The sequence below is a fragment of the Bos mutus genome, chromosome 1 (genome assembly GCF_027580195.1).
Source record: "Bos mutus isolate GX-2022 chromosome 1, NWIPB_WYAK_1.1, whole genome shotgun sequence".
Lineage (NCBI taxonomy): Eukaryota > Metazoa > Chordata > Mammalia > Artiodactyla > Bovidae > Bos > Bos mutus.
In genome coordinates this window covers 63151112-63171228 of record NC_091617.1, presented here as the reverse complement: position 1 = coordinate 63171228, position 20117 = coordinate 63151112, and the positions used below count along the sequence as shown (strand labels likewise).

At 44.3% G+C, this 20117-nt stretch overlaps 1 protein-coding gene across 1 annotated transcript in view; it reads right to left on the bottom strand.

Annotated features, from left to right (window-relative positions):
• Positions 1 to 2834, bottom strand: part of ARHGAP31 (Rho GTPase activating protein 31) — a 128409-nt gene extending 125575 nt beyond the window's left edge. The window contains exon 1 of the mRNA XM_005905441.2: positions 1930 to 2834. Within this exon, the coding sequence (XP_005905503.2) occupies positions 1930 to 2029 (100 nt within the window). The 5' untranslated portion in view covers positions 2030 to 2834. The remainder of the gene's footprint in view (positions 1 to 1929) is intronic.
• Positions 2835 to 20117: the final 17283 nt, after the last annotated feature.

The following is a 20117-nucleotide window of genomic DNA, read 5'->3' as shown; positions in this document are numbered from 1 at the left end:
GAGGAGAATGTTGGCCTAGACAAGGAAGCCAAGGAGGGGAAAGGAGCCAAGTGGGCCAGAGACCTCTGCATCCTTCATGACTGACTGTATGACCTTAGGCAGGTCAGTTTACCTCTCTGGGCTTCCCCCCTTCTCCCTAGGGCGGGATGCACTGGGTACTGGTTTTAACATTTTGTTTTTCTTTAAGCAGTATCCCCCTCTCTTTTTTCCCCCCCCACACAAAACATATAAGAAAACTCAAAATATAAATCAAGTGAAAGAGGAACTGTTTAAGGCTGCCTCTGAGGTGTCTTCACAGAACCCTGGGATTCTTTGCTTATTCTAGGATCTGTGACATGGTCAGAACAGGGGAGGGCTAAGAAGCACCTCCATGTACCTCTCAGCTTTGGAGCGAGGGCCCAGAGTTTAACATCCACTTGGTGGGAACATTCATAAGTGAACCGGGACAAGACCCTGAAGTCCCCCTGTTAAAAAACAGGTGGAGGAAAACATTTCATTCTGAATGCCTGATGGTAGTGGTTAAGATGCATACTTGGAGTTCTCAAAAAAAAAAAAAAAAATCAATTCAAGGATGTTATTTCAAATCTACCTCTCTAGATTGCTGGATGGGATTAAATGAATTGACTCTGTTGTGTCCCAGTTTTAAAAGAGGCAGTTTTGAAACCTGTGGTCCCTCAAGCTGTAAAATAACTAAGCCATTCATTTGTCCTAAAGACACGGCAGCCTCTGAACTCAAGAATACCACAGGAATATCACACCACTGCAAATTACTAGTTGGTGCTGAGTCTTAAAAAAAAAAAAGAAATAGAAACAAAAGCACTGCTCTGTTTTTGAGATGCACATTTGATATGAGCTAATCAAATAGTTTTTGAGATTACTTTCCTGGAGGCAGAATTATTCTGCCCAGCTAGCCCTTCAGTTTCCCCCCTTTGTTGTATCTATCTATGTATAAACACAAGGCCCATATCGTGGATTTTTTTCTTCTCTCACTGAAGTTTCTGAAGACAAGGCCTTTTTGTCATGGATAAATGCAGGGCCAGTCAACCTTACAAAAGGAGTCATTTAATGCTCAATTTCCCCAACTTTCCTATGATTAAAAACTTCTAACCTCAAATGCCATTACTCTATTCTAGATTGTTTTCTTCCACCCTCCCCCCAACAAATGTTTAAATTGTCTCTACTCTGGAGGATTCCTTTTTCTCCAATCTGACCTTGAAAACAGAGAGGCTCTCCTATTCTCTTACATGCCCTAAACTATTTTAAAATCAAGGCCCTCTGACCTTTTCACAACACTCTTCTTGTCTGACACACCAAATGCTCCTCTGAAGGCCCAGAGGAGGTAAAGGGTCTGAAGGGTTGGGAAGGGGGAGGGAGGGATGTACTATATATTTGGCATCAGTTCAGAAATTCAGAAAATGTTTGTGCAACCACTCCCCCAGCCAGGATCCACCGCACCCCCTGCCTTCCAGCACATTAATAAAAAAAGATGTGAGCGGACGAAATTGGAGAGCCCTGGAGGGACACCTAAGGCAGTCATAATTATGTGCCCAGAGAAGCCCACTGCACAGCATCCCTCAGGTCCAGCCCTCATCCTTCCCCTCCGACATCCAAATTTTGGGAGCAGGACCTCTCACGCCCTCACCCCCACCCCCCCAGAGTAGCCGGTCAGACGTGTGGCAGCGCCGCCCATTAACGGCCAGTGTGACACAACTGGAAGGAGTGACATAACCTCCGCACGTCGGGGTGGCAGCGTTATGCACCTTAGGAATCATATATGTTTTTTGTTTAAAAAAAGTACCACAAGCGCACAGGCCTGGAATACATTAACTTGTGAATTGAATGCAACACGCCCTACGAGAGTCTCCCCCTCTCGCTCCGAAACAAAAAGAAGCGGTGGGGGGTGGGGGAAAGGGGGAGAAGGCACTTTACCATCCTGTCCTGAGCTCTCCAGATACTCCGTCAGGTCACAGCCGAAGGCGCTGGCGGCTCCCTTTCGTTTCAGCTTCTGCTTGGCACCCTTGTTCTTCATGAGTTAGTCCCAAAGAGGTTGCCCCTCCGTCTCGCCCTCCCCTCTCTGCTTGGCACCGCGCCTACGATGGTCTCCGGGGGGAGGTTAGATCAGTGGCTGCGGCGCGGCGCTGGGGGGCCGCATGGGCGTGGGGAAGAGCCTGGGCCCCGGGGCAGCGCGCATGGAGCCCGCGGGGCGCGGAGCCCGGCGCGGGCGCGGAGCCTGAACTCCACGGCGCGCTCCTCCAGGGCCGCGGTGCCGCAGGCCGTGCGGAGCTGGCAGCGGCGGCGGGCCGGCGCGCTGGGAGTGCCACTTCCTCACTTGGAGTCCCCGGGACTTTCACGGCCTCCCGCGGTGTCTTCTTCGGGTGTTTTCCTCCCCTTCGGAGGGAGGGCGAGCTCTCTGGAGTCCGCCTTCTCGAAGCCCAGGGAGTGGCCGAGAGCGCAGGGCAGCCGGCGGCGGCGAGGGGCGCGGGGACCGCCTGGGGGGGCTGCCGTGGGTCCTCCGCCCGGCGCGCGCTGTCCAGTCTTCAGACGGCTTGGGTAGGACGAAAACCCAGCATCCTGTCTCTCTCGCCCGCCCTCACGCCTTCCTTTTTTCCTGTCTTACAAATCCTAGGATCATCCAGCTCAGGAAATGCTGGAAGGAAGTTAGCTAGGGAGGGGGGCGGAGGGTGGAAATTTTTGGCAGCTCCGCTCTGGTGTGTGTATGGAGCCGGAGGAAGTAGGTGGGTGGGTTGAGGAGGACCGGGTGGGGGAGAGAACGCGCTCTTAGGAGAGCTGCTCGGCGGCTCTGGAGATAACTGGGCGGCTCGGAGGAAATCGCCGCGCTCCTAAGAGCACCCGCAGCCCGAACCGCCCGCTTCCTGCCCCACCGACGGCTCTTTGAAGACGCCAGAGGAGGCGCGCTGGCTTTCTGGTTGGATGGGGCTAGGTGGGACTGAAAAAAAAAATGCCCTGCCTTGTTTTTATCTTCATTGTCATCATCTCTTTGACACTTTCTATTTCGGTGCCTGTCTCCTCCTACATAAACACTTAAAGAGTAATGACAGAAACAAAGACAGGGATTCCAGCGGGGAAACCTGACGGAAAGAGGTTTTCCGCCTGCCACTCCCAGCCTCCTCTGCCGGCGCCCAGGTACCCCCAACCCAGCTAAGTCCCTCCCAAGCGGAGGGAGGCATGGAGGCTGTCGCTTTGCAACCACTGCTGAGGAAATCAGATTTCTGGTTAGAGATTCAAGCATACCACACACACACACAGGCGTTATTGCAAAGGTTGCTAAATGGAAGTGATTTTGGGGGGCAGTCTCGGATTTAAGGTGACTCAGATATTCTAACCTAATATGGAGAAAGCAGTCTCCCAGGTTATTTCATAATTTGTCTCACGGTTTTGGGAGGGCATGTGTTTTCTTCTCTATTTAATTTGAAATTCTTTGACCTCTGTGTACTCAGCACACAGTAACCACTCAAATTCTTATTATTTAACCATCTGAGGATTAGATTAGACTTCCTGTGTAAATTCAAATCCATATATAGACTTGAAGGGTAGGGACATTCATATAGCTCAGAAGGCTGAAGGTATAGTATTTTAGTTACTGGATCCCTTTACAGTCTCTTATCTTCCTATGTATCACCAAGATCGTTTATGAACTTTGACCCTTGACCTCTCTTTGTCAGAGCTTACAATTGATAGATAGCCTGTCTGCCAAATCTGGCCCACAGATGTGTTTGGTTTAGCACATGCCATGTTTTAAAGTTTTAAAAAATTAATTGCCAACATTAAAGAGTTAATATTTTTCACATTTGAGATCTGAATTTCTGGATTCCCCTGCAGAAATTGAAGATCTGGTAACATCAAAAGTGCATTCCCACATAGTAAGGACTGCTGATGCCAAGCTGTATCAACCCCCATGGACCACCACCCTATTTAGAGAGATCAGTTGTCCAGTTTCAAAGCCACCACGGCCTGTCGTCCCCACTTTGCACCTGCGTGGCCTCTGGAGCCACTGGAGTTTGTGCCCCAAGCTGTGTGTGTGATCTTTCTATTTTCCATCAGCCTCTCAGTGACACCAGCATTGCGCCAGTCATTCTGGTGAGACATCTTCAAGTAACCACTGACTCATTTCTCTCTTTCTGCCCCCACCTCCAGTCTAATCCCAGCCAGACTGATGAATGCTTCAAAATGCCTGTCCTCAGGGCTTCTTCCTTCCAGGCCCATTCAGTGAGGACCATTCACTCCTAAATTGTTAGAATAACTCCTAGTGGGGTTAGCTGAGTGTGGTCGCTTTCCACTTCATCCTGTGCACTAAAGGCCTGTTGAATCTTCCTGAACTGTTGCTGTTGTCCTTTGCTTGCTTTGCTCAAAATTTGTCAGTGACTCCCTGTTTTCTTTTTCTAGGACAGCAGTTTCTAAGCTTCTTGTAAGCTACTTGGAGAATATTTGGTAGGGTATTTAGTGTAATGACTTGTTCCTTTATTTCTAGAGAAGCATCTCCACATGAGACTATAATTATTACTATTAATATTTATTTAGGAGTTTACTGTGTCAAAGAACTCCATATCTGACCTACAGTGCATTTTATCATCTTGGCAGCAAAGGAGAGATGCTGAAGGGTTGTTCTTTTCCTGGGTCCAGCCCCTAAACACAAGTTTTGGAATAAATTATCAAGTCCTGTGAATTATCTTTCTAAAGGTTTAAAAATACTCTTTTTTTTTTAAATACTCTTTTTAAGTTTTTATGTTGAAATAATTTCAGCTTATAAAAAATTCTACAAAAAATAGTCAAAGAATTCCTATATACCTTCATTCAGCTTTCCCAAATATTAGTGTCATACAACCAGAGTATTAAGTTAGGAAATTTATATTGATACAGTAATATTGACTAATCAGTGGACCTTAATCAATATCAATTAATTTTTAATTGCATAATATTTTTATTAAATATGATCTTTCTGACAGTAAAGTTCACCAGTTAAATAAACAGTAATTTACAAATAATTCTAAAACACTTCCCATGATAATATTAGCTATGTACCAGATCCCATTAAGCACCATCAAACCCAGCAGGTGTAGGTTGTCACAAAACAAGTTTTCCTAGATGAACCATAAAGCTAATGACTGACTCAGCCCAAAGATTCTTCTGTGCTTTACTGAGGACTCCCTAGAGGGACTCCACAAGCACAGAATTTTCCTTCTGGAACAGGCAGAGACCTTTCCACCCCTGCTTCAGGATAAGCTGGGTTTGTGGATTGTTTAGGATTCAGGGTCAAGGTAATACTGAGCATTGGACAAGGCATCCACTAAGTCTGGATCAACTGAACAAAACCTTATTTGAAATGTGTACATGGTGATTCTCTGTCTGTTTGATAGCTCTTAACTGTCTATGCCTCATGGTGGGAAGAACTCACAATTTATCAAGTTGGATAATGAAGCTACATGGTGACAGGCTGACCCAGGGAGCTAGAAAGTCATCCTCTCCTCATTTGCTCTCTCCCCAGTGGTGAGTAAGCCCTGTGATAGGTGCTGCATTTTCGTCTAGCCCTTGTTCTGGACATTCTCTATGTTTCTTTCTCTTCCCGTTGTTCTTTTCCCGCTTCCTTACTCTAAGATATGTAGCTTTTTCTGGGTCTGTGGAAGGAAGTCAGATTTGGGTTCCAATGGGTTTTTCCACTGGACTAAGGATTTCCCAGAAAGCAAGTTACAAGGAGACAGTGTAGGAATATTAACAGGAGGACTAATTAAGCTATTTGGTGATAATACAAATTATGCTCTTAGCAGATTATCATGATGTAAAAAGCACTTTGCTCACATATAACTCCCAAGGAAGAGTTCTGTCCTTTTCTATGATTTATCTTGGGCTTCCCAGGTGGCACAATGGTAAAGAATCCACCTGCCAACACAGGAGATGCAAGAGACATGGGTTTGATCCCTGGGTTACAGTCCACAGGGTTGCAAAGAGTTAGACACATCTGAGTGACTGAGCACTTGTAATTTATCTTATCTGCAGTTGGTTAAGACTGATGCTTATCAAACTGTGCCATCTGCTTCTTTGACTCACCAAGTTTGGAAGCAATCTTCTATGCTGTATATAAATAGATAAAGAAGACTGAGAGTGAGTATTAGAAGATTTTTAAAAATTGAAGTCTAGTTGATTTACAGTGTTGTCTTAATTTCAGCTGTACAGCAGAGTAATTCAGTTATACATACACACATTCTTTTTTAAGATTCTTTTCCATTATGGTCTATCACAGGATATTGAATATAGTTCCCTGTGCTGCACAGTAGGACCTTGTAGTTTTTCATTATTTATATAATAGTTTGCGTCTGCTAATCCCAAACTCCCACTCCATTCCTCTCCCACCCCACCCAGTACTGGAAGATTTTAATGTCACCTGTGATTTAGCCTTTCTTTTACGCAGGTGGCCCATGAAAATAGAGTTGTGTACTCAGTTACTTGGTTGTGTCCAACTCCTTGCAAGCCCATGGACTGTAGCCCACCAGGCTCCTCTGTCCATAGGATTTTCCAGGCAAGAATACTGGAGTGGGTTGGCATTTTCTTCTCCAGGGGTAAAAAAAAGACTAAGAGTTAGAAATCAGCAGTTTTAGAGCTCTCCCTCCTATCCTCATGCTCAACCAATTAAATAGTCATATAATTCCTTGTTCATGGGCTGTGGTTAATCTGCTCTGATTTCTATGTTCTAGGGTACAAGTGTTAGCTCATCCTTCTGCTAGGTACATTTTCTCTCCCACTTTCTTCTCCCCCTTTCCAGGTTAAGCATGCTAGCATTGGAACTTCCCTGGCAGTCCAGTGGCAGTCCTTGCTTCCAGTTCAAGGAGCACAGGTCCCACCCCTGGTCATGGAACTAAGGTCCTGCATGCCATGCAGCACAGCCAAAAATAAATAATAAAAAATAAAGATGCTAGTGTTGTCATGACTGTTGGGTGTGTGAGATAAATTGTGCCCCCCTCCATGTTCATATGTTGAAGTCCCAATCCCTAGTCCCTCAGAATCTGACTGTATTTGGAGATAGGGCCTTTAAAGATGTTCAGTTCAGTAATAGTCACTCAGTCGTGTCCGACTCTTTGCAAGCCCATGAACCTCAGAACACCGGGCCTCCCTGTCCATCACCAACTCCCGGAGTCCACCCAAACCCATGTCCATTGAGTCAGTGATGCCATCCAACCATCTCATCCTCTGTCGTCCCCTTCTCCTCCTGCCCTCAATCTTTCCCAGTATCAGGGTCTTTTCCAATGAGTCAGCTCTTCACATCAGGTGGCCAAAGTATTGGAGTTTCAGCTTCAATATCAGTCCCTCCAATGAACACTCAGAACTGATCTCCTTTAGGATGGACTGGTTGGATCTCCTTGCAGTCCAAGGGACTCCCAAGAGTCTTCTCCAACACCACAGTTCAAAAGCATCAATTCTTCGGTGCTCAGCTTTCTTCACAGTCCAACTCTCACATCCATATATGACTACTGGAAAAACCATAGCCTTGACTAGACTGACCTTTGTTGGCAAATGTCTCTGATTTTTAATATGCTGTCTAGGTTGGTCATAACTTTCCTTCCAAGGAGTAAGCGTCTTTTAATTTCATGGCTGCAATCACCATCTGCAGTGATTTTGGAGCCCAGAAAAATAAAGCTTGACACTGTTTCCACTGTTTTCCCATCTATTTGCCATGAAGTGATGGGACCAGATGCCATGATCTTAGTTTTCTAAATGTTGAGCTTTAAGCCAACTTTTTCACGCTCCTCTTTCCCTTTCATCAAGAGGCTCTTTAGTTCTTCTTCACTTTCTGCCATAAGGGTGGTGTCATCTGCATATCTGAGGTTATTGATATTTCTCCCGGCAATCTTGATTCCAGCTTGTGCTTCTTCCAGCTCAGCGTTTCTCATGATGTACTCTGCATATAAGTTAAGTAAGCAGGGTGACAATATACGGCCTTGACGTACTCCTTTTCCTATTTGGAACCAGTCTGTTGTTCCATGTCCAGTTCTAACTGTTGCTTCCTGACCTGCATACAGGTTTCTCAAGAGGCCAGTCAGGTGGTCTGGTGTTCCCATCTCTTTCAGAATTTTCCACAGTTTATTGTGATCCACACAGTCAAAGGCTTTGGCATAGTCAATAAAAGCGGAAATAGATGTTTTTCTGGAACTCTCTTGCTTTTTTGATGATCCAGCGGATGTTGGCAATTTGATCTCTGGTTCCTTTGCCTTTTCTAAAACCAGCTTGAACATCTGGAGGTTCACAGTTCATGTATTGCTGAAGCCTAGCTTGGAGAATCTGATCACATGGACCACAGCCTTTAAAGATGTGGTTAAGTTAAAATGGGACTTCCCTGGTGGCTCAGATGGTAAAAGTGTCTGCCTACAACGTGGGAGACCTGGGTTCGATCCCTGGGTCGGAAAGATCCCCCTGGAGAAGGAAATGGCAACCCACTCCAGTACTCTTGCCTGGGAAATCCCATGGATGGACAGAGGAACCTGGTAGGCTACAGTCCATGGGGTTGCAAAGAGTCGGACATGACTGAACGACTGAGCGACTTCACTTTCACTAAAGTGAAAGTTTACTTAAACTAAAAAAAGTTCACTTAAACTAAACTAAACTTAAACTAAAGTGAAAGTGAAGTTGCTCAGTCATTCAGTCATGTCTGACTCTTTGCAACCCCATGGACTGTAGCCTACCAGGTTCCTCTGTCCATCCATGGGATTTCCCAGGCAAGAGTACTGGAGTGGGCTGCCATTTCCTTCTCCAGGGGATCTTCCCAACCCAGGGATCTAACCCGGGTCTCCTGCAAAGTAGACAGACGCTTTACCGTCTGAGCCACCAGGGAAGCTAAGTTAAAATGAGGCTATTTGATTTGGCCATGATCCAATTTGAATGGCTTCCTTGTGAGAAGAGATTAGGACACTGAGACCAGGAATGTGTACCGCAGAGAAAAGACCATGTGGAGGAAACGGTGAGAAGGTGGTCTTTTGAAAGGCAGGGAGAAAGGCCTCAGGAGGAATCAAACCTGCTAACACCTTGATCTTGGACTTCCAGCCTCCAGAACTGTGAGAAACCAAATTTCTGTTATTTAAGCCACCTTCTGTATGGTATTTTGATATGACAGCCCTAGCCCTAGACTGATATATAATATTCAGTGAGGTTCTTCCATGAGAGAGGTCTGAGCCCAACCACCCCTGAGCATCTGAAGCCAGTAGAGGATGAGGATGGCCAGAGCAAAAGGGCTTCTAGAAAGTTTTGTATCCCAAACTCTGTTATTGCACCCCCTGTGCTATGGGGATGTTTTCCCAGATATAGGTTATAATGCAAATTGTTGCTTCTAATTGTCCAAGTGAGAGTGGATAAACATCTTTGGTGGGGTTGAGGGAGATTCACATTACTAATCTCTATTAAAACAAGGGGGCTTCCCTGGTGGCTTAGCGGTAAAGAATCTACCTGCAATGCAGGAGACGCGGGTTTGATCCCTGGGTTGGGAAGATCCCCTGGAGAAGGAAATGGCAACCCACTCCACTATTCTTGCCTGGGAAATCCCATGGGCAAAGGAGCCTGGGGGGCTACAGTCCATGGGGTCACAAAAGAGTCAGACATGACTTAGCAACTAAACAACAACAACAGTAATCAAACAGGACAGAGTGGAGGAGAGAAGGAACAAGAACAAGTCCTCCCAGCCTAGAAGTAGGAATAACCTTTAGCATGCAAGTGGTACATCCTGAAACATGGCAGCTGACCTCCCATAGTTCTACCGCCTCTGCAACCATAAAAGCCAGTTTTGCTTCTAAATGGGCTTCTAAGAACAAGCAAATGAGGTGATATGAATGAAGGAAGAAGGCTTTAAATGGTCCCATTCCCAGCTTAAAAGTTGAAAGATAGACCTAGTTATTATTATAAATGATATTCTCTCTCCCTCTCTTTGTCTCTGAAGTATTGTGTATTTTAGTTCCCTTTCAGTTCCTAGAGTTGCTGAACTGTATTGCTCAGGGCAAAAAATAAATATATAAATGAGAAAGCACTGGGGAGCACAGCTTTACAGTCACTTCCCCAGCTGAGAGTGTGATTCAGTTGCTTTTCCATCAACTAGACATTTTGGAGTAGAAAGGGCATAAGGCAGAGGGGACCCTGGCCTCCAGGATCTAGTGCCTGATGATCTGAAGAGGAGCCGATGTAATAATTATAGAAATAAAATGCACAATAAATGTATTGTGCCTGAATCATCCCCAAACCATCCCCTACCCCTGCTCCCTGGTCTGTGGGAAAATAGTCTTCCACGAAATGGGTCCCTGATGCCGAAAAGGTTGGAGCACTGCCAGAAGGTGAGGGGATAATGAGAAAGAAATAGACTTTATCCTTACCAGCCCCCAATCTGATAAACTTGGAGTCATCTTGGACTCTACCTTCTCCTACAGCTAGTCTTTTTAATAAAAGTCTGAGGTTCTGAATTAGCAGGTAGGGGCACTGATCAATGCAATTTTTTTTTTTTTTTAAAGTAAGACTTTCTCTTTTCTAACCCTTCTGTCTCCTCCAGCTCCATCCAGAGCAGCCCAGGATGGGAGGAGAAACCATGTCACAACAGGCACAAACCCAGATCAGCTCCCTTCCTGGCCAAGGTGCCCTCCCATCTCGTCTCAGTCCCAAACCCCCTTCCCAGCCTCACTCAAGATCTCACACAGGAATGACTTGAGGGTTTCTCCCAAAGTCCTGATCCCAAGCTGCGCCCCACCCCCACCTCCCCCAACCCCGAACTGATGTATGGGCTCCACCAACAGAGCTTCAGTTATAAAAAAGAAAGTGTTACTTTAAAAAATAAAATAAAATTACTTTGATCAGTGCCCCTACCTGCTAATTCAGAATGTCAGACTTTTATTTAAAAGATTAGCTGCAGGAGAAGGTAGAGTCCAAGGTGACTCCAAGTTTATCAGATTGGGGGCTGGTAATGGTAAAGGCTATTTTCCAGAGAAAGATTAAACGTAATTGCCAAGGGCCATGTCGGAGGTTTCAGGAGGAAAAGCCCTTTGATGGTGCAAAATGCGGGACTGGGTAGAAGTTAAAACTAGAGATTAGATGAGATATTTGCACACAGTATTTGAAATTATTTGAGAAATAAGTTTTCCTCCTCCTCCAGTATTTTAGTTACATTCTAATTTCTTTGCAATGAATGTCATTCAAAAACAAGAGGTTTGGAGATCTTCTTTTCTGTCCTGCGCAGTGTTTTAAAAACCATATTTGACCCATAATGCAGTGGGGGACTAAATGAATCTTCAGTGTTCCAGAAAGATGAACAAACCAGGCAGCACAAGACCCTCTTGTCCCGCTCCACATGGGCACTGGACGCTGCCAAAGAGCAGCGGGAAACTTCCTTCCTAGAGTCACAAGCAGAGAAAGACTTCACAAGGCCAGAGGGAAGGCCAAGTGCCCCGGGCTGAATCACCATTATACTGACTTTGAACTTTCTGCAAGGTCTGGCGTTCGTTTCTTTCTCTCTCTCTTTTAAAGTTATTTTATATTGGAGTATAGTTGATTTACAATGTTGTGTTAGTTGCAGGTATACAGCAAAGTGATTCAGTTATACATATATCTATTCTTTTTCAAATTCTTTTCCCATTTAGGTTATTACAGAATACTGAGTAGAGGTCCCCATGCTATAGAGTAGGTCCTTGTTGATTATTTCACATAGAGTAGTGGCCTTCGTTTCTAAGTCTGAATTTGACTCCATTTGGATGGAGGTGTCTGTTCAGTGTCCCAGAGGGACAGACATCTGGGTGGGGAGGTGTTGCTGGAAGCGGCAGCCCCTGGAGGCCTGGCAGGATTTGCCCTGAGAACCTACCAGTAGGTTCTGGGATCCGTCATAGCAACTGGGTTTAGGGTCGCTTTTCTCACTCTCTGCTCTGTTCCTTGGGAGTTCCTCAACAGGCTGAACAGAGACTTTGGGAAGGAAAAACTAGACTCCTCATAGAACGCAGGAGCCCTCAGGAGAGGTGATGACTTGGCTATCTGGCTGATCCATTTGTCTTGGTGTCTTGTTTGCTTTTGCTACCTCTCATTCTGCTTCTGCTTCCCGCTTTGCTCGGTTCCGCACCCCTTTGGGAACACTGCCTTCTTTTCTTTCAGTAAAAGGAGCAGAGATGTGGTTGCAGCTCCATCGGTCTCCCCCAGGGTCTCTGACTACTGAAACCAGTGATTTTCTTAGGTGGGTGGGGATCTGTCTCCGCCCTGTGCATTGTGTTCCAGAGTTTCCTGTGCATTGCCTGTAAGCCTTTACCAATCTGCCAGGAGCCTTTTAACACAAAAGGGAGGAGGTGGGGGAAGGGAGTACTGAGGAAAAACATCCCTATAAATAGCCCTGTTGAACAAAATTGTTTTCCCCATACACAGTTGTTGTCAGGCTCCCGACGCCCCATGATCTCCCTCTGCACTCTCCTCCCTGTCCATTCCAGCCTTCCTCAACATGCCCGGTGCTCCTACTCAATCATCTTTGGATGAGCATATTCCAGAGGCACAGGAGAGAAGCTTCAGGTCCCCCACAGGCCCCTTACCAGCTCAGCGTGCCTGGGCTGTGGGCTGGGGCTGACCTGGACTAGACAAGTTACTTCACCTCTCTGAGCCTCAGTTCCTCCACCTGTTAAATCAAGGGGATAATTACCTTGTAGGGTTGTTGTAAGGATTAAATAAGATAAGGAAATAGCCTAGAACTTGGCCTTTGTCTAGGCTGGTGTACAATACACAAAGGAGAGTGATTTTTTTTTTTAATTGAGGTATAGTTGATTTACAATACTGTGTTATTTCAGGTGTACATATATATTTACATGGGCGCATATGTGCTAAGTCTCCCTTAGCAGGGTTGATCTCCCTTGAGATTCATTGGTTTGATCTTGCTGTCCGAGGGACTTGCAGGAGTCTTCTCCAACACTAGAGTTCAAAAGCATAAGTCCTTTGGTGCTCAGCCTTTTTTTTGGTGCAACTCTAACATCCATACATGAATACAGGAAAAACCATAGCTTTGACTAAACGGACCTTAGTCGGCAGAGTAATGTCTTTGCTTTTGTTTGTTTTTTTTTTTTGTGTGTGTGTGTGTAATAAAGTTTTATTAAAGTATAAAGCAGATAGAGAAAGCTTCTGACATAGGCATCAGAAGGGGGTAGAAAGAGTACCCCATGTCTTTGCTTTTGAATATGCTGTCTAGGTTGGTCATAGCTTTTCTTCCAAGGAGCAAATGTCTTTTAATTACATCACTGCAGTCACCATCTGCAGTGATTTTGGAGCCCAAGAAAATAAGGTCTGTCACTGTTTCCATAGTTTCCCATCTATTTGCCATGAAGTGATGGGACCGGATGCCATGATCTTCATTTTTTGAATGCTGGGTTAATCCAGCTTTTTCACTCTCCTCTTTCCCTTTCATCAAGAGGCTCTTTAGTTCCTCTTCACTTTCTGCCATAAGGGTGGTGTCATCTGGGTATCTGAGCTTATTAATATTTCTCCCAGCAATCTTGATTCCAGCTTGTGCTTCATCCAGCTGGGCATTTCCCATCATGTACTCTGCATATAAGTTAAATAAGTAGGGTAACAATATGCAGCCTCGCTGTACTCCTTTCCCAATTTGGAACCACTCTGTTGTTCCATATCCAATTCTAACTATTACTTCTTCATCTGCATACATGTTTCTCAGGACACAGGTAAGGTGGTCTGGTATTCCCATCTCTTGAAGAATTTTCCACAGTTTGTTGTGATCCACACAGTCAAAGGCTTTAGTGTAATCGATGAAGCAGAAGATGGTTTTCCGGAATTCTCTTGCTTTTTTTTATGATCCAACAGATGTTGGCAATTTGATCTCTGGTTCCTCTGCCTTTTCTAAATCCAGATTGAACATCTGGAAATTCTTGGTTCACGTACTGTTGAAGCCTAGCTTGGAGAATTTTGAGCATTACTTTGCTAGTGTGTAAAATGAGTGCAATTGTGCGGTAGTTTGAACAGTCTTTGGCATTGCTTTTCTTTGGGATTGGAATGAAAACTGACCTTTTCCAGTCCAGTCCTTTTCCACTGCTGAGTTTTCCAAATTTCCTGTCCCCTTGTCCCATATAAAACACAATTATCCTGAGAAACCTGTATGAGGATCAATAAGCCTGTCAGAGCCCTGTGTGGAACCACTGATCGGCTCAGGATTGAGAAAGGAGTACAACAGGGCAGTCTGCTGTCACCCTGCTTGTTTAATCTATATGCTGAGCGCATCATGAGAAATGCCAGGCTGGATGAGTTACAAGCTGGAATCAAGATAGGTAGGAGAAACATCAATAACCCAGATATGCAGATACCACTCTAATGGCAGAAAGTGAAGAGGAACTAAAGAGCCTCTTGATGTGGGTGAAGGAGAGTTAAAGAGCCAGCTTAAAACTAAATATTAAAAAAACTAAGATCATGGCATCTGGCCCCATTACTTCACGGCAAATGGAAGGGGAAAAGGTGGAAGTAGTGACAGATTTCCTCTTCTTGGGCTCTAAAATCACTGGGGATGGTGACCGCAGCCATGAAATCAGAAGACGTTTGTTTCTTGGTAGGAAAGCTATCACAAACCTAGACGGTATGTTAAAAAGCAGAGACATTACTTTGCCAACAAAGGTCCATATAGTTAAGACTATGGTCTTCCCAGTTGTCACGTACAGTTGTTAGAGCTGGACTGTAAAGAAGGTAGAACACCAAAGCATTGATGCCTTTGAACTGTGGTGCTAGAGAAGACTCCTGCAAGTCCCTTGGACAGCAAGGAGATCAAACCAGTCAATCTTAAGGGAGATCAACCCTGAATATTCACTGGAAGGACTGATGCTGAAGCTGAAGCTCCAGTATTTTGGTCATCTGATGTGAACTGATGACTAATTGGAAAAATCCCTGGTGCTGGGAAAGATTAAGGGCAGAAGGAGAAGAGACTGCAGAGGATGAGATGGTTGGATGGCATCACCAATGCAATGGACATGAACTTGGGCAAACTTTGGGAGATGGTGAGGAACAGGGAGGACTGGCATGCTGCAGTCCATGGGGTTGCAGAGTCGGATATGACTGGGCAACTGAACAACAAGTTTATTTATTTTCATATATTCATTTAATATCTTACGCATTGGTTTGAGTTCTGACATGGTTTAAGATGATTTACTTTACATTTAAATGTTTAGAACCTGGAAACATTTTCAGAAAAGGTAAGATAGCCTCTCATTAAAGAGCTTTCTAATACTGAAGATATATTGCCCTTAGAGGGGAATTGGGGAAGCAGTTTTGATTGTGGCTCACACTTTTGTTACATTTCCAGTGTCCCCAGAGCTGTTTTTCCTCCTATTTTGAAAGCAAATATGCAGAAAGTAGTTTGAGGACAGGAATTATCATAGGTTACAGATACAAATTACCTCAATATATAATTGTATCCCTCAAACTGTAAACATTTTTAAGCTGGACAATATATTCCTATTGTTTTTCATTATACCTTTTGGAAATGTTTCCAATGTTGTGAAGGTTGGTGGTGGTGGGGAAATGGTACCAGTTTGTAATAAGAATTACATTTGAAAAATATTGTATATATTTTAGGGAACATTCTGCTTTTCTCAATCCTCAATACACAATTATTTAATTCTCCATGCTGATCCTAAAAGAACCTAGTCAAATGCACACAAATCTCATTTAATCGTGTACTGTTTTTCAAAGTAAGATTGTGTGTGTGTATATATTTATCACCCAGTAAGTTAATTTCATGGCAAGTCCTTTCAGATTTTGTGGAACCTGATTATTTAAAGCAGTTGCAGTTTTCTGGTCTTAATTCTGTGTATTTCAAACTTTAAAAATTGAATATCTATTTTGTGGTGTCTTAAAACCTTTCAGATTATCATGCACATACCTGGATTTAGTCTTAAAATATCTTCCCTAAACCCCTACATTTCCCAGACAGTCCTGATTTCAAGCATTCTTCCCCTTTGTCAAACACCATGTCAAAGGATGTGTACTGATCTTTGCTTTAGAATCTATGGCCAGTGTTATAGGTTGAATTTTGTCCACAAAAATTCGTATGTTGAAGTTCTAACTCAGGTATCTCAGAACTTGAACTTCCTTTGGAAGTAGAGTGGTTGTGATGCAATGAATTAAGATGTGATCAAACTGGATTAGAATGGGTCCTTCATCCAAAATGAAAGTTATCCTTAGACAAGGGGAAAATCTGAACAAAGACATGCACACAGAGCTAATGCCATGTGAAGATAAAGGCAGAGATTGGAGTGATGCTTCTACAAAGAACACGAAGTGTTGGCTGGAAATGACCAGGAACTCTGGGAGAGGCATGGAACAAATTCTTCCTAACAGCCCTTAGAAGAAACCAACCAGGCCAACACCTTGATCTTAACTTTTAGCCTCCAGGACTGTGAGATAATACATTTCTGGTGTTTAAGCCACCCAATTTGTAGTACTTTGTTACAGCTGCCTTAGGAAACTAATATAGCCAGTATAGTAAAGAGACAGAGCTAGGCAGTCCTGCATTGGAAACTGTTACTGTAATGATCAGAGTGGTAACAGTCTAAGTGAACTCAGAAGTCTCTTTGTGAAAATATCTGTATATTTAGCTGGCACTATCTTCACAACCCAGATAATCATGATGGTGTGATCACTGACCTAGAGCCAGACATCCTGGAATGTGAAGTCAAGTGGGCCTTAGAAAGCATAACTACGAACAAAGCTAGTGGAGGTGATGGAATTCCAGTGGAGCTATTTCAAATCCTGAAAGATGATGCTGTGAAAGTGCTGCACTCAATATGCCAGCAAATCTGGAAAACTCAGCAGTGGCCACAGGACTGGAAAAGGTAAGTTTTCATTCCAATCCCAAAGAAAGGCAATGCCAAAGAATGCTCAAACTACCACACAATTGCACTCATCTCACACGCTAGTAAAGTAATACTCAAAATTCTCCAAGCCAGGGTTCAGCAATACGTGAACTGTGAACTTCCAAATATTCATGCTGGTTTTAGAAAAGGCAAAAGAACCAGAGATCAAATTGCCAACATCTGATTGATCATGGCAAAAGCAAGAGAGTTCCAGAAAAACATCTCTTTCTGCTTTATTGACTATGCCAAAGCCTTTGACTGTGTGGATCCCATTAAACTGTGAAAAATTCTGAAAGAGATGGGAATACCAGACCACCTGACCTGCGTCTTGAGAAACCTATATGCAGGTCAGGAAGCAACAGTTAGAACTGGACATGGAACAACAGACTGATTCTAAATAGGAAAAGGAGTATGTCAAGGCTGTATATTGTCACCCTGCTTATTTAATTTATATGCAGAGTACATCATGAGAAACGCCGGGCTGAAAGAAGCACAAGCTGGAATCAAGATTGCTGGGAGAAATATCAATAACCTCAGATATGCAGATGACACCACCCTTACGGCAGAAAGTGAAGAGGAACTAAAGAGCCTCTTGATGAAAGGGAAAGAGGAGCGTGAAAAAGTTGGCTTAAAGCTCAACATTTAGAAAACTAAGATCATGGCATCCGGTCCCATCACTTCATGGCAAATAGATGGGGAAACAGTAGAAACAGTATCAGACTTTATTTTTGGGGGCTCCAAAATCACTGCAGATGGTGATTGCAGCCATGAAATTAAAAGATGCTTACTCCTTGGAAGGAAAGTTATGACCAACCTAGACAGCATATTCAAAAGCAGAAACATTACTTTGCCAACAAAGGTCTGTCTAGTCAAGGCTATGGTTTTTCCAGTAGTCATGTATGGATGTGAGAGTTGGACTGTGAAGAAAACTGAGCACCGAAGAATTGATGCTTTTGAAGTGTGATGTTGAAGACTCTTGAGAGTCCCTTGGAGTGCAAGGAGATCCAACCAGTCCATTCTGAAGGAGATCAGTCCTGGGTGTTCATTGGAAGGACAGATGCTGAAGCTGAAACTCCAATACTTTGGCCACCTCATGTGAAGAGTTGACTCATTGGAAAAGACTCTGATGCTGGGAGGGATTGGGGGCAGGAGGAGAAGGGGATAACAGAGGATGAGATGGATGGATGGCATCACCGACTCGATGGACATGAGTTTGGGTAAGCTCCGGGAGTTGGTGATGGATAGGGAGGCCTGGCGTGCTGCAATTCGTGGGGTTGCAAAGAGTTGGATACAACTGAGCGACTGAACTGAAATGAACGTTGTGTGTATTTAGTTGCTAAGTCACGTCCGACTCTTTTGCGACCCCATGGACTTTAACCCGCCAGGCTCCTCTGTCCATGGAATTCTCCAGGCAAGAATATTGGAGTGGGTTGCCATTTCCTTCTCCAGGGGATCTTCCTGACCCAGGTATCAAATCCACATCTCCTGCATTGCAGGCAGATTCTTTATTTCTGAGTCCATACTTTTAATACAATGAATGCTCACTTCAACTGAGGAGCTCCAATGGAGATTAAGAAGAATAGTTACAAAAATAGACAAGAATCCACCTGGTTGTAGAGGATGGGTGGGATATGAGAGATGGGGAGGGAGGCTCATTTTTGCATACTTTAATGTTGTGAAGCATGTTGATGGGGTACCAGAGAAACGCAGCTCTGTGAGGCCACTGTGACTGTGGGGTTACTGTGATGGTGCTTTGGCCTTACAAGTGGGCTGCTCTGGCCCCTCGCTTTTCCATCCCTTCCCACACCTCAGCAAGGGATCTGGGATGGAATTACCTTCCTGAAGACTGGAAGTTTTAAGAGTCTGCGAAGTCTATTTACACTCAACTTTTACTCATTGTTCAGCCAGTCAAATTTACTGAGTGCTCTCTCCATGCCAGATACTGGGTTTGATGCTGAGGACACAAAGTTGAAAAGACACCATGCACACCTTCACTGGCCACTCACCTAGTGGGCAAGAGAGCCAGGCACACTGGCAACTGCAATACCATGAGATAGATGTCTCTATGGGAGCCCTGAAGTCAGAGTGCCCCGACTATCTTAAAGGAGGTGACTCTGGTATAGGCTTGAAGAGTGACTATTGCTCCTACAGATAGTAGGGGAGAGGAATTTTCAGGATCACAGGATAGCATTTCCAGAGACACAGACTTGTGTGAGACCAGGACTTGTGCAGCGAGTGGAAAGCATCACATGGTCAGGTGTGGGAGAGAGCTGTGCTAGTCCGGAATTGATTCTGCAGTGGGAAGTCGCTAAAGACCTTGGAGCAAGGCAGTATCAGTCAAGCCTGGCAGAGATGTGGAGGTCAAGACAGGGACAGAGGAGGGCGGCAGACTAGTGGGAGGAACACCAAAGCATTCTTCCTTGCCTACTCGTTCACCCTACAGCAAGGTGGAGATGCATCCTGGTTAATACCTAGTTTCTGCAGTTAAACCACATGGGGTCAGATCCTGGCCTCATCACTTTCTTTAGTCCCGCGGTTAGTTCGTCCTGAACCTAAATGTGAAACCAGATGGTCTAGTAAGGGAATTAAATTTATCTGCATTAATGGAACATCTTGCATGAAAAATAAGTCACAGTAAATTCTAGAAACTGAGAATCTTTAAGTTTAGCCTCTATCCCTGGGAATTGTTTGTAAGAACATCATCACAAAGTTAATTTGCATGCTCCTTAAAAACCATATATTGTATTGTGGCCTTAGAGGAATTTGGCTTGAATTATTAAAATGCCTAGAAGGGGCATCCTAGTAACGGTTAACGTCTGAGATGTACGTTTGCCATCTAGTGGGCATTTATGAATGTGTATGCATTAAAGATTGAAGGCAAAAGAAGGGGGAGGCAGAGGATGAAATGTTTAGATAAGCACTTCTGACTCAATGGACATGAATTTGCGCAACCTCCAGGAGATAGTGGAGGACAGAGGAGGCTGGCATGCTGTAGTCCATGGGGTGACAGAGTCGGACATGACTCATCGACTGAACAACAACTTACCCCACACATACACACACAGCGTCCTTCATCGGCTCTTACCCTTTCTCCCTTACCCTCAATACTTGAAGGTCAAATGGTATTTTGGACATATCACTATTTGTAAAGTATCTTAGTTTATACGTATCAGGGATATGAGAATGTTTTATGATGTGTTTGCCTGCACAGAGGGGAGTAATAGCTTCACATGTAGATTATTTCAAACTACCCATACTCATATA